The sequence below is a fragment of the Macrobrachium nipponense genome, chromosome 10 (genome assembly GCF_015104395.2).
Source record: "Macrobrachium nipponense isolate FS-2020 chromosome 10, ASM1510439v2, whole genome shotgun sequence".
Lineage (NCBI taxonomy): Eukaryota > Metazoa > Arthropoda > Malacostraca > Decapoda > Palaemonidae > Macrobrachium > Macrobrachium nipponense.
Window position 1 is genome coordinate 74,585,532 of NC_087204.1, and position 14,838 is coordinate 74,600,369.

The window sequence follows — 14,838 nt, forward strand, 5'->3', positions numbered from 1 at the left end:
AAAAAGCAAATTATTGATAATTTTAAAGATACTGCCCAAAGAAAAATCTGCAAACTAGTGAAAGTTCCCCTGTGGAAAAAGGGAATGTGTTCCACAAAAATCCACAACAAATTGGACTGCGGAAATGTGATGGGGGGTTTGGGGGGGTACTGATCCATCGTCTGATTTTCTTCAAAGTTCTTAGTGCGTGGATGCTATTTTGACTATGAAGTGGGTTTTCTTGAAAATTTCAAGTTCAATTTTCAAATTTACAGCTTTTGAGTACTTGATTAAATGTTATATACTTTCAGACTATTCTGGCTGAATATCGCATCCACAATGCTGATATTGTCCTTAAGTATGATGCAACGGCTGATGATCTTATTGATGTCATTGAGGGAAATCGGGTTTACATCCCCTGCATTTACCTTCTAAACAAGATTGGTATGCATATGGTATATTGTTATTTTCCTGCAGCTGTGCTTCACCATTTCTCTTTTTATTTATTTTATCAAATGAGAGGATCATTTTAACACACAATTGTGTTTTGCCATCATAGTATTTTTCTAAGAACTGGTTAAATGCAAGATTATTTAATTTCATTCCAATTGGTAAGCTGATAGGGTAATTTATCTAGTAAAATATAGTTTGTTACTACATGATATACAAACCATTGGTCCTTTACATTAGGAAGTATTTTCACTGAAGCTGGAAAATGGCAGTTATACTCTTCAGCAAGGTGGTTAGGCAATAATTACCCTCCAGTAGGTGGGAATACCCACCTGCTCGCATGTAAACATTGTGCTTTTGGCCATGATGTGGTGCAAACATATTTTCATGAGCTCTTTTCCTGACTGTTGTTAAGCTTTTTTTATGAGATCTTATTTTGTCTTTTGTGTATACTGTATATAGTGTTATATTTATTAATATACAAACCCACATTTTGTGATAGCCTTGATTAGGTCATCTTCCCCCAGTATGTGTCTCGGGGTCGGTGGCCAAAGGCGTAACATTCACTCCCTTATCATTCATCATCACGACCTCCTCTTGTAAGGGCACAACTGTATTTCTTTTGTATCTTGTTTTGAGTGTTGCTCTTCGCTGCATGCTCTGTGGGCAAGTTAGCTGGGAGGAACTTCAGAGGAAGGTTGCTGAGCGTTGTCAGAAGTATTTTGCTTCCGATGGCGCCCTTGGTAACCGCTCCTTCGTCATTGTTTCTCTCTCCCAAAAATCTTTCCTTCTGGCAGTTTCTCATGTGACAGGGATCTCTTCTTCGCCCTCTGTTACAACCTCGCTGGTTGCAGTACAGGTTTTTTTTAGGTCTTTATATTTACAAGGATTGCAGTCAATACATGTACCTCAGTGACAATTAAGAATGGTAACAGAAACACTCAAGAAAACTTGACAATATTTATTACAAACTAGAAAAAGACTTAAATCAACCTTGTGAGATAAATACACTTAATTGCACAGATGAATAATTAAGAGAACTAATACCTGGTTCTTGGAAACTCACGAGATGCCCTAAAGCTAATGATCTAAGCCCTAATCAAGAGAAAAAAACATACTTAACCCTTAAACGCCTATTGGACGTATTTTACGTCAACTAAAATTGTCTGTCGTGTGCTTAATTGACATATTTTCTTCTTCTTCTTCTTCTTCTTCCCAGCTTTTTCCCATTTTTATATGGGGTCGCCGTTTCGGATGAGCCGTTTCCATCTATTTCTATCTTGCGCTTCTGCCTCATCAATTCCCTTCTCATGTAAATCTCCTCTCACACAGTCCTTCCATCTCTTTCTTGGTCTCCCTCTCTTTCTTCTTCCTTGCACCTCCACTCCCATAGTATGTCTCCCAGCGTGGTCCTCATCTCTCCTCAACAGGTGTCCATACCATCTCAGCCTCCCCTCCTGCACTTTCTTTGATACTTCCACCACCTTAGTTGACCCCCTTATGTAGTCATTTCTGATCCTATCCACTCTTGTTACCCCAGACATCCACCTAAGCATTCTCATTTCTGCCACATCCATCTTCTTCTGCTCTGCTTTTCTCATGCTTGCTGTTTCCGTACCATACAGCATTGCTGTTCTTACCACCGTCTTGTGAAATTTTCCTTTTAACCTAAGCGGCACTCTTTTGTCACAAAGAACTCCCGAGGCCGCTCTCCAGTTGTTCCAGCCTGCCTGTACCCGATGTTTTACTTCTTCTTCCATACTTCCTCCAGCGTTAACAAAAGATCCCAAATACTTAAACTTATCAACTCTCCTTATTTGCTCTCCACCAAGCTGAATACTTTCTCTATCATCCCCCTCAGTGGTGGTACACATATATTCTGTCTTGGATCTACTTATTCTCATTCCTCTGTCCTCCAGTACTTGTCTCCATCTTTCCAATTTCACTTCCAGATCTTCCCTGCTCTCTGCACACAGAACAATATCATCCGCATACAATATGTTCCATGGTACTGTCTCCCTTACTTCCTCTATTATAACATCCATCACTATGTTAAAGATAAATGGGCTCAGAGCCGACCCCTGGTGTAATCCTACTCTCACCTCAAAACCTTCTGTCTCCCCAACACTGCTCCTCACTCTGGTAAATACATTCTGGTACATCTCTTGTATCAATCGCACATACTTCTCTGGCACCATCTTCTCCCTCAGGCTCCTCCATACCTCTTGTCTCGGGACTCTGTCATAAGCCTTTTCAAGGTCAATGAATACCATATGTAGGTCCCTTTGTCTTTCCCCGAATTTCTCCATTATTTGCCTCAGACAAAATATACCATCTGTTGTTCCCCTTCCCTTCATAAATCCCATCTGCTCTTTACCTATTTGTACTTCTTCTCTCAGTCTAGCATCTATCATCCTTTCCAGTATCTTCAAAGTGTGGGACATCAATTTAATGCCCCTATAATTACCACACTCTTGGACATCGCCTTTCCCTTTAAAAATTGGGATCAATATACTCCCACGCCACTCATTTGGTATCTTTTCCTGTTCAAGGATCTTTATCATAAGATCGTACAGTATATCCACTCCTTCATCTCCTAATGCTTTCCATGCCTCCACCGGGATCATGTCTGGTCCGGTTGCCTTCCCATTCTTCATCTTCTTCAGTGCATTTAGTACCTCTTGCCTAGAAAACCTCATTACCATGCCAATGTTCACTTGCCCATCCTCTCTTATTAGTCTATTATTTTCTTCATTTAACAACTGTTCGAAATATTCTTTCCATCTCTTCACAATGTCTTCCTCCTTTCTAAGCACTACACCCTCTTGATTCTTTATTTGTTTGATGTGTGTATATCTTTGGTGCTCTTATTTCTAGCCTTTGATAGCTTCATCATCTTCTTTAATCCTTCCTTTGTCCCCAGCTCATTATACACATCTCATACGACTTTGCTTTTAGCTTGGGCTACCACCTTTTTCACCACCTTGTTTTTCTCTCTGTACCTATTTCTGTCTTCCACTGACTGTGACTCTTCCCATCTTTTCTTTGCCTCCTTCTTATCTTTTACTACTTTCTCAATGTCTTCATCCCACCACCAACTATCCTTTTCTTCCCATATGATACCAGATGTCTCTCCTAGCAGCTCCTTTCCATGCCTTCTTATTACTGCTGCATTTCGTGCCCACCATTCTTGAACATCTTCAATCCCTATATCAATATCCTCCAAAACCCTCCTCTTAAACTCTCTCTTCTTATCCCCTTCCTTCTGTAATTCGTACCATTTAATTTTCCTTATCCCTTTAGCTTTGGTTTTTCTTTCCCTTTTCAACTTCAAGTCCATACATAGCAGCCTGTGTTGGGGGGCTACATGGTCGCCTGGAATAACTTTGCAGTTCTTGACCTCCACCAGATTTATCCTTTTATACAAGAAATAGTCTATCTGGGAGAATCTTCCCCCACTCCTATATGTTATTAGGTGTTCCCTTTTCTTCTCAAAAAATGTGTTTACTATTGCCATGTCGAATGACACAGCAAAGTCCACTACACTCTCTCCTTCTGGGTTTCTCTCCCCAATTCCATGGCCCCCATGCACCCGCCCAATCGCCTCATTTTCACTTCCGACATGGCCATTCAAATCTGCCCCAACTATCACCCTCTCATGCTCTTCCAGTTCTTGCATTATTCCATCCATGTCTCTCCAGAAATTTCCCTTCTCTTCTTCTGTGCAACCAACTTGTGGTGCATATGCGCTTATAATATTCAGAATCTCTCCTCCATAACATATCTTCAATCTGATGATACGGTCATTCTTTCTATGCACTTCTATTACCGAGTTCTTTAGTTCACTAGACAGTACTATGCCAACTCCATTTCTACCTTGTTTATTTGCTCCACTATAATATAGCTTATATCCATCTCCCAACTCTTTAGCTTTATTTCCTTTCCACCGCGTTTCTTGCACACACACAACATCTACTTTCTTTTCTCACATTGGGTTCAGAGTATGTCAGCTAAATGTTGGGCCCATGACTGGGAGAGGTAGAGAATTGGCTGACTTGATGAGAGAAAAGAAAGAGAAGAGAGAGAGAAAAGAGAGAAAAGAAATTGACATATTTTACATCTACTAAAAAAAGTTTTTTAAAATATTCGCGAAAAAATCGTTATAGGCCTACTTATCGAAAAATTTTGAATTATGTGCCTTGAGGGATGCTAGGAGTTCATGGATCAAGCTGCTGTTTTGTTTACAAGTGTTACCCAAGCGCGCATGCGCGAATTTCTTTCTTCTTGCACTAACAAGCATCAGCGACACATCTCAGAAATTCTTTTGTCACCTTGTCGTAATTTTTGCACCGTTTTATAGTAGCTTTTATTTAGAGTTTTATATATGAAAATGTGTGCAATTTCATGTAGAATACAATAAAAAAAATAACCTATGGTTGTAGCTTTTATTAGTTTTGAAATATTTTCATATAAATCACAATAAGTGCCAAAATTTCAACCTTCGGTCAACTTTGACTCGACCGAAATAGTTGTAAAACGCAATTGTAAGCTAAAACTCATACAGTCTAGTAATATTCAATCATTTACCTTCATTTTGCAACAAATTGGAAGTCTCTAGCACAATATTTTGAATTATGGTGAATTTTTGAAAAAAAAACTTTTTCCTTATGTCCGAGCAGTAACTCTGCCAAAAAAATCAGAAATTCTTTTGTCAGTTTGTCGTAATGTTTGCACCATTTTATATTATCTGTTACATAAAGTTTTATATATGAAAATGTGTGCAAGGTTATGTAGAATACAACAAAAAACAACCCATGGTTGTAGCCTTTATCAGTTTTGAAATATTTTTACATAAATCACGATAAGTGCCAAAATTTCAACCTTCGTTCAACTTTGACTCGACCGAAATGGTAAAAAAACACAATCGTAAGCTAAAACTCTTACATTCTAGTAATATTCAATCATTTACCTTCATTTTGCAACAAACAGGAAGTCTCTAGCACAGTATTTTGATTTATGGTGAATTTTTGAAAAAGAACTTTTTCCTTACGTCCGCGCGGTAACTGCCGAAAAAATCAGAAATTCTTTTGTCAGTTTTTCGTAATGTTTGCACCGTTTTATATTAGCCGTTACATAAAGTTTTATATATGAAAATGTGTGCAATTTTGTGTAGAATACAATAAAAAAACAACCCATGGTTGTAGCTTTTATCAGTTTTGAAATATTTTCATATGTTCGAAAAACGCAGTTGTAAGCTAAAACTCTTACATTCTAGTAATATTCAATCATATACCTTCATTTTGCAACAAATTGGAAAACTAGCACAATATTTTGATTTATGGTGAATTTTTGAAAAACACTTTCCTTACGTCCGCACTGTAACTTTGCTGAAAAAATAAGAAATTCTTTTGTCAGTTTGTTGTAATGTTTGCATCATTTTATATTAGCCATTACATATAGTTTTATATATGAAAATGTGTGCAATTTCATGTAGACTACAACAAAAAACAACCCATAGTTGTAGCTTTTATCAGTTTTGAAATATTTTCATATAAATCACAATAAGTGCCAAAATTTCAACCTTCGTTCAACTTTGACTCAACCAAAATGGTCAAAAAATGTAATTGTAAGTTAAAACTCTTACATTCTAGTAATATTCAATCATTTACCTTCATTTTGCAACAAATTGGAAAACTCTAACACAATATTTTGATTTATGGTGAATTTTTGAAAAACACGTTTTCCTTACGTCTGCGCGGTAACTGCCGAAAAAATCAGAAATTCTTTCGTCAGTTTGTCATAATGTTTGCACAGTTTTATATTAGCCGTTACTTAAAGTTTTATATATAATAATGTGTGCAATTTCATGTAGAATACAACAAAAAATAACTCATGGTTGTAGCTTTTATCATTTTTGAAAATTTTTTATATAAATCACGATAAATAAAAAAAAATTCGACATTCGGTCAACTTTAACTTGTCCAAAATGGTTGAAAAATGCAATTATAAACTAAAACTCATACAGTCTAGTAATACTCAATCAATTCCCTTCATTTTGCAACAAATTGGAAGTCTAGCACCATATTTCGATTTATGGTGAATTTTTGAAAAAAACTTTTATGTCCTTGCGTTACGAATTCATGCATCATTTTGTGATAATATTTTCTCTGTGTTGCTCTGATTCTTTTACAATTTGTTATATACCAAAATGATCGCAATTTAGTGTACAATACAAAAATGAAAAATGTATTCATTAGCTTTTAACCGTTTTGCTCACAGTGCGATTTGTATATAATTATATATAAAAAAAATTTTTGCACTCATATATTCCAATATTTATATATGATAATGGTATTTTTTTTTTATTTCTGATAGTTGCAAACTAAACTTCAGGCAATGACAAAAAAAGGAGCCATAAATGAACTTAATCTTGAAAACTAAGCGTGCTATGAATTACCAAAAAAAAAAACTTTTTCCGCTTCGTCGCTCACTTTTTGAAATACTGGCTCTGCGTTTAAGGGTTAATATAACGAGTTGGATTCAAAATAAGTCTAGCCAAAATCACCAATAACCTAAAAATAATAAGGTAGAAAGAAGTAGGAGATGAAAACAAGGAAACCGCTAATATTCCTACCTATAACACAAAGCTAAACAATGTGGAACTCAATCCAGTAAATATCAACTCACATATCAATTATGACAATATATGTAAATATATATATGTAAACAAATATCAAAATTGCCAAAAGCATATATACGTGGTACCTCGACATATGAAAGTCTCAACTTATGAAAAATTCAAGTTACGAAAGTAAATACGAAGAATGTTAAAGTTAGCTCATATCTCCACGCCAATAGGCATGTCGGCATTCAAAACAAGAAAAAACGATTGCTTGGCTGACCCAGAAGACTGTCTAGTTTCACCTTTTCTCCACCAGGTGTGTTCGAATGTTTTAGTTCTAGTCAGAATTCTCCTTGCCCCATTGGGTATAGGCGTATGTTGGTATTTGGTGAATCTTGGCTGTTTTTCTTCAATCACGGTACTGTAAATTTAATCATCCTAGGATGTCTTCCACCGGAAGCAAGTCAATCAATATCAGGTTATGTAGGAATGATTATTGTGAAACAAGAATGCCTAAATTTGAGATAGATCAACATAATGTTTGTACCAGCTGCAGGGGTACAGTGTGTGATCTAGAGATTAGGTGTGAGGAATGCAAGGATTGACCTAAGGATATTATGCTCAAAAGTATTAGAAATAGGAAAAGAAGGGAAGCAGATAGACTGCGGAATTAGTTAATTAGGTCAGGGCATAAAGCTACCTTTTCTCCCATTCCTATTGAGCCTTCGTCTGCTATTACCCCTACTCAAAATACGGTTTTTTCCTATTCTAGGCCTAATTCTGATAATGATAGTTCTAGCATTTCCTCTGTAGCTCCAACTTCCGCTCCCCTTTCGGTTCAGGAAAAGTGTATCGAGAAACTTGAACAGGATGTAAGTCTTATTTTAGATTCTGTTAAAAGTTTAACTGAATTTATGATAACAAACCGTTCCGAGTCCCTCCATAGTGAACGTTCATTTTTGCGTTCCCCTTGTAGAGGTAAGGTGTCGGTGCCCTCGCCTGTCTGTAGCCCGAGCCAAAGACTGCCCTGCGACAGTTGGAAAAGTCCGCTGCCAGGGAACCCGGTTGGTTCTCAGGGCGATGGGGTTCTGTGCCCTCCGACTCCTACCTCTCCCTTTTCACGCTTGCATGCGCAGTCACGCTTAACGCGTTCACCGTAAGATCATTTTGGTAGGCGTAAGTCTTCGCACAGTATTTTGACATCGCCTTCATCTAGAGCTAGCAATGAGGTTTCTAGAACCTACAAGAGTAAGAATTTAGATAGAGAGTTTATTAATAATGTTATCCCCAAAGCGGGTTGTTCTAATTCTTTGACATTGTTGAACCTATTTCATCTGCTTCTACGTCTCATTCTAAATCTTTCTCTGCTATTCCTAGGTCTTCTACTGTTGGAGAGTCTCAGGTGGACTCTGCTGTCTCTCTTTCTCTTCCTTCTATGGTTACAGATTCTGCTGTTGTTTCCAAACTAGATGCTATTCTAACTGCTTTACTCTCTAAAGATGTGTCGTCTGGGATCGTTATCCAAGCCGCTTGAGACGCATTCGGACGAAGTGGTTCAATTCAGTGTCGACGAATCTTCTCCGACTCTCTTACAAGTTCCATTTTCTTTGCCGACGGATATCCCCTCTGCTTCGACTTGGCTGACTGGTGTCGACGCTAGTAGACAACTGCAGACTACTTCTCCCGGAGGCTGTTTGCCTATCGAACCAAATTTTTGTTGCGACGAGTCGGCTACTGTCGTCTCGAATCCGACACTGGCAGAAGAAGATCTCGAGTCGGAAGAGTCTCCTTCAGTCTTTTGGCACTTACTGGAGCGTTGCTCTTCTCTTTATCCTCATTTGGTGGAGGAAAGAGATTCTGTTGAGACTAGGTCGTTATTGTCTTCCAGCATTTCAACTCCCATTAAGTCTTTGAAGAAACCTAAGCTTTCACCTTCAATTAGAGGACGTTTTGACGAAATATCTCGTCTGCTGGCGCACTAAGCTTCTGGTAAGTCTGCCAGCTCTAGTATTCCGGGGATTTTGAAATCGTGTAGAATCAGTTATTACGACACAGGCTTGTTGCCGGCGCTGAAACCGTCCTCGGTCGATGATGCTGATTTCCTTGCGTGTCTTGATCCTATGAAAAGACGCGCTCTTGAGACAGACAAGGTGCTTTGGTCTAATACAGAGGCAGAGGGTTTGTCCAAGTCTTTGTTAAGAAGTACTGAGGTTTTGTCTTTTGCGGAACTTTTGCTAAGTACTATTGCTGCTTCTCTGCGTCAGCTTAAAGACTTTCTGACGCCAGCAGGTATCAAATCTTGGGAAGAGTCTTTAGATTTTTTTTGTCTCGCCTGGATAAGGCTATTTCAGATGCGGCAGGCGAATGTTCTCATGCTTTCACTAATTTGATCTTGAAGAAAAGAGAACAATTGTGCTCTTATCTTTCGACCAAGGTCTCTCCTCCTCAGAAGATGGCTGCAGTTTTGGTTCCCCTGTGGACCGCCTTCTGAATCCATCTCTATTTAAGGCAATAAGGGAGGATATTTCTGTACAGGAAAATAGGGAATTTATCAGACAATCTTTTTAAGTGGGGAACAAAATACCTGCTCCTTCTTTGCCGTCTGGCCCTCCGGCGAAAATTTGTCCTTCCTCATCTCATGAACAGTCTTCAGCTACTAAGCCCTTTCGTAAGTCCTTACCAGGCTCCAATAAAAACAAAGCTGCTAAGTTTTTTTTAGAAAGAAATGAATCTTTATGCCCTCAGGTTCCAGTAGAAGGTCGACTGCAGATCTTCTGGCATGTTTGGAGAGACTTAGGAGCAGAACCTTGGGTGGTGGAGGTACTGAAGGAAGGCTACAATATTCATTTTCTGTCTCCTCCTCCTCTGTCGTCGTCTCCAATTGCTCTTCCAGCTTATCGTCATCAGCATGAAAAATTTCTTGTACTTCAGAAAGAGGTGGTATCATTACTAGAGAAGAAAGCAATAGAGCAGGCGTCAGGAAACTCGCCTGGGTTTTACAACCGTCTTTTTCTGGTGCCCAAAGCGTTTGGAGGGTGGCGTCCAGTAATGGATGTATCGAGACTCAACACAGTCATTCGTCTAACCCCATTCTCCATGGAATCACCCAGCACAGTACTAGCGGCAGTACAGAAGAACGACTGGATGATGTCGGTGGACATGCAAGACGCTTATTTCCACATTCCGATAAATTCTCAGTCTCGCAAGTTCCTGCGCTTTGTCTATGCAGGGAAGACATTTCAATTCAGAGCTCTTTGCTTCGGCTTGTGCACAGCACCGCAGGTATTCACAAGGATTTTGGCACCAGTAAAGGGATGGTGTCATTTGTTGGGAGTGAGAATTCTGCTCTATTTAGACAATTGGCTAATGTTGGCCAACTCTTTCAAGGGAATTCTGAGGGCCAAGGATCTGTTACTTTACCTGGCACAATCACTAGGCATATTGATAAATTTTCAGAAGTCTGCTCTGATTCCAACTCAGGCAATTCTCTATCTAGGGATGAGCATAGGCACTCGCAGTTTTCAGGTTTTTCTGTCAGAGAAACGCATAGACAATTTTTTATTGCTTCTAGGAAAATTTCAGACCTTAAGGAAGCTTCCAGCAAGGCAATGGCTGTCTCTGTTGGGACACATGGCATCTCTGGAACGAAAGATTTGTCAGTCTAGCAAGGCTCAGGATGCTACCAATTCAACTCTACTTGAGAGAATCTTGGGACAGGAAGTCCCTGCCAGACTCCCATTTAATTTCAGTCCCAGTAAGTCTTTGGGAGACGTTAGCATGGTGGAAGGATCGTCAAAGACTGGGAACAGGGTCATCCCTAAGAGTAGTGAGCCCAGACCTAACCTTGTTTTCAGACGCCTCAATGACAGGCTGGGAGCTTGCCTCGGAGGCCATCAGATGTCCGGGGTATGGGAACAGATAGTCAGAGGAAAGGTAATAGCAGTATTTTCAGACAATACTACCTCTTTGGCGTACATCAGAAACCAGGGTGGAACAATATCAAAGTCAATGTTTCTGATAGTGAAGTTGTTTCTTTGGGCGAAAGCCAGGAACATAGTATTGGTTCCACAGTTCATACCAGGGAAGAACAATGCCTTGGCAGTTTAATTGAGCAGGAAGGGACAAGTCCTACCCACGGAATGGTCTTTACATCCGCAAGTCTGCCAGTTGCTGTGGAGTCTATGGGGAGCTCCAAATGTGGACTTATTTGCAACAGCAATGAACAAGAAACTCCTAGTGAATTGCTCTCCATCCCAGGACCCTCCGGCTTGGGCAGTAGACGCATTTCTTCAAGATTGGTCTAACCTAGATGCATATGCTTTTCCTCCATTTGCAGTAATAAGAAAAGTACTGAACAAGTTTCAAGAATCGAATCACTGCAGAATGACACTAGTAGCTCCATGGTGGCTTCAGAGAGAATGGTTTCCGGACCCTCTAGCTCTTTCAGTGGATCTCCCTCGTGTCCTTCCTTTAAGGAAGGATCTACTTAGACAACCAAATTCCAAGCAGTTCCACCAAAGCCTCCGCATGCTACACTTAACCGCTTGGAGACTCTCGACTGTCTCCTTCGAGCGAGAGGGTTTTCTAAAGAATCTCGGAAGTCTATCCTTAAATCAAGACGAACAACAACCTTGGCCTTGTATCAGAGACAATGGGTTGTGTATTGCTCCTGGTGTCGTTCTCATAAAGTTCTTTCGATATCTTAGATATACAGTGGTACCTCGAGATATGAAAGGCTCAACTTACGAAAAACTCAAGATACGAAAGCTGACACGACAAATTTTACTGCTCTACATACGAAAAGTTTTCAAGATACGAAAGGTTTCTGAAAGTCCGAGATTCGCCCGATAACAATTTTGAAACTCGCGCCGCCATCTTAGTTCTAGTAGACTCGCCACCATCCTCCTGCTCTCCCATTGGTTCCTGATGCTAGCCAAGCCATGAGATCCTTCTCTCTAATTGGACAGCATCCCTCCCATCATGCATCTTACGTGGTGGAGTGCCTTCGCTCGGCCACTTCGCACCCAAAGCTTTATCGTACGCATACAGCATTCGTTCGGTCCAACGATTTCGTTTAGTATCGTAAATTCGTTAGTGATTTCGTTGTGCTTCTTTATCGTGTTGTGAGAACCTAATTAGTATACGTACTACATACGTAACTTAATTACGTACAGTACATATAGTCATGGGTCCCAAGAAAGTTGCTGAAGTTCACAGAAAGAAGAGAATGCTTTCTATGGAGACAAAGATGGAGATAATAAAAAAGTATGAAGCTGGCTTGCGGTTGAGTGTGATCGCTAAGGAATACGGCCAAAATCCGTCGACGATACGCACCATCCTTAAGCAGAAGGAAGCCATCAAAGCAGCTACACCTTCCAAGGGCGTGACTATTTTGTCCAACAAGAGGAGCCATGTGCATAATGAAATGGAAAGGCTGCGTCTTGTATGGATCGAGGACAAAGAAATCGATGGCGATACGATAACTGAGACGGCAGTCTGCCAGAAGGCCAGCGCTATTTTCGGCGATTTGATTTCCCAAGCTGAAGACAATGGGGGAGAGGGAACATCAACGGCAACCCCAGAGTTCAAGGCTTCTCATGGGTGGTTCGAAAAATTCCGTAAATGGACTGGCATCCATTCGGTGGTGAAGAAATTGAAATTACGTATAGTATAAAAAAGTAAAAAGAAATATAAAAATAAAAAAAAGACAAAATAAATTTTATTTTAGGTTTTTTGTAAAGTTAAGTATTACAGTTTTGTTAATGTGTTTTGTAAAGGTTAGTTTGTTTTTCTGACATTTTTTTATGTGTTTCGTAAAGTTAAGTGTATGTATCTGCCGTTTGTCCTCCTCCTCCTCTGCCGCCACTTTCGGAGATAGCCTCACTCGAAAGGTAAGCTTCCACATTTTACGTTACAGTAATAATATTTCTTGTACACTAATATACACTTTATTTACAGCTTTTGCATTTTTATTACATATTGAATGGTCCAAATTGTTGTAGTATTTCATTGTTTATAGGTCAGTTTAGCTTTATTATGAAATTTACTGGGATGTTTTTGGAGGGTTTGGAACAGATTAGTCATTTTACATGTAAAATGTGGTCCAAGATACGAAAACCTCATGATACGAAAGGCACCTCGGAACAGATTAATTTCATATCTGGAGGTACTACTGTAGTAAGAAGCTTTCTGTAGCTGCTATTCGAGGATATAGATCCGTGCTATCATCAGTGCTACGTCATGTACAATTAGATATTTCTAACGATCCAGATCTTAAGGAGGCATTGAGATCATTTGAAATTGAAGCCCCCAAAGTTCAGTACGTATCAATCTCTTTCATGGAACTTGGATGTAGTGCTAAAATTCTTATCTGCAGATCTGTTCGAACCGTTGGAATCTGCTTCTTTGAAGTTTCTAACCAGGAAGACGCTCTTTTTGGCAGTGCTAGCGACAGCCAAAAGAGTAAGCGAGTTACAAGCATTCTCCAATAAGGTAGGCTTTTGTAGAGGAGATGCTATTTTATCATTTATGCCCTTGTTCAGGGCTAAGAATGATGTCAAGGCTAAACTTCTACCTAGAACGGTAAGAATTCCAAATTTGACCTCATTGGTTGGGAATGAAGAAGCCCTCCACAAAGTGCTAAAGGAGAAGCTTCCAGTGATTTGGAGGGCTAATGCGGAAGCCTGGGTAACAAGACTTTTGTTCACGGAGTGGGTAAATCTGTGTTTCGGCTCAACAGTGAAGAAATTCTTGGAAGAGAAGCGCCTCCCTCTGAAATGTCTGCTGTTGTTGGACAATGCCCCTGCTCACCCTCCTGGCCTCAAGGAAGATATCCTAGCGGAGTATTCTTTTATCAAGGTTCTTTATCTTCTTCCTAACATCACCCCTCTCCTCCAGCCCATGGACCAGCAAGTGATATTCAACTTCAAGAAGCTTTATACGAAACATCTTTTCAAGAGATGATTCTACATCACCGATACCACAAACCTCACCTGGTGTGAATTTTGGAAGGAGCATTTCGACATCATCATATGCATCTGATTCATCGATCAAGCTTGGCAGGAGGTTTTGAGGCGAACCTTAAATTCTTCGTGGAGGAAACTCTGGCCTGATGCCTATCCGCCCGAGACTGCGAGGAATTCCACATGGGCGAAGCTGGTGCAGATTCAGAAACAGTTGATCGCGAAATCCTGAAACTGTTTCGCAACCAGATCTTGACGAGATCGTTGCACTCGGCAAGTCCATGGGGCTGGTCGTCAACGAGGACGACATCAACGACCTTCTCGAGGAGCACCGAGAGGAGCTTACGACGGATGACCTGAAGGAGTTGGAGGCCATGCAACATAACGTCGTTCAAGAAGAGTTCTCTAGCAGCGGCGAGGAGGAGGAGGACGACACTATGACAACGGCAGAAATTAAGGATGCTTTAGCTGCTTTTCATAAGGTGCAATCATTTGTAGAAAAGACACACCCCAAAAAGGCTTACACAGGTCGTATGCTTGCGTACTTCGATGACGTTTGCCTGAGTCGTTTCAGGAACATTGTGAAAAGTAGGCAGAAGCAATCTTCCTTGGATAGTTATTTTTTTAAAGAGGCCTTTAGTAGGAGTAAGCAAAAAGGAAGATCCAGTTGATACTATGCAAAAACAGGAAGTTGGAAGTGGCGAAGAAATTGAAATTTTGTAAAAAAAAAAAAAAAAAAAAAAAAAAAAAATTTAATTTTAATTTTAAGTTTTTTGTAATGTTACGTTTTACGGTTTTTTGCCATTTGTTAATGTATTTCGTAAA

General features: G+C 39.8%; 1 protein-coding gene across 3 annotated transcripts in view; it reads left to right on the plus strand.

Annotated features, from left to right (window-relative positions):
• LOC135223703 (GTP-binding protein 128up) overlaps positions 1-14,838 on the plus strand; it is a 196,779-nt gene that overhangs the window by 130,354 nt on the left and 51,587 nt on the right. For all 3 annotated transcript variants that reach the window (XM_064262424.1, XM_064262425.1, XM_064262423.1), the window contains exon 6: positions 291-423. In XM_064262424.1, coding sequence (XP_064118494.1) covers positions 291-423 — 133 coding nt within the window. The remainder of the gene's footprint in view (positions 1-290; positions 424-14,838) is intronic.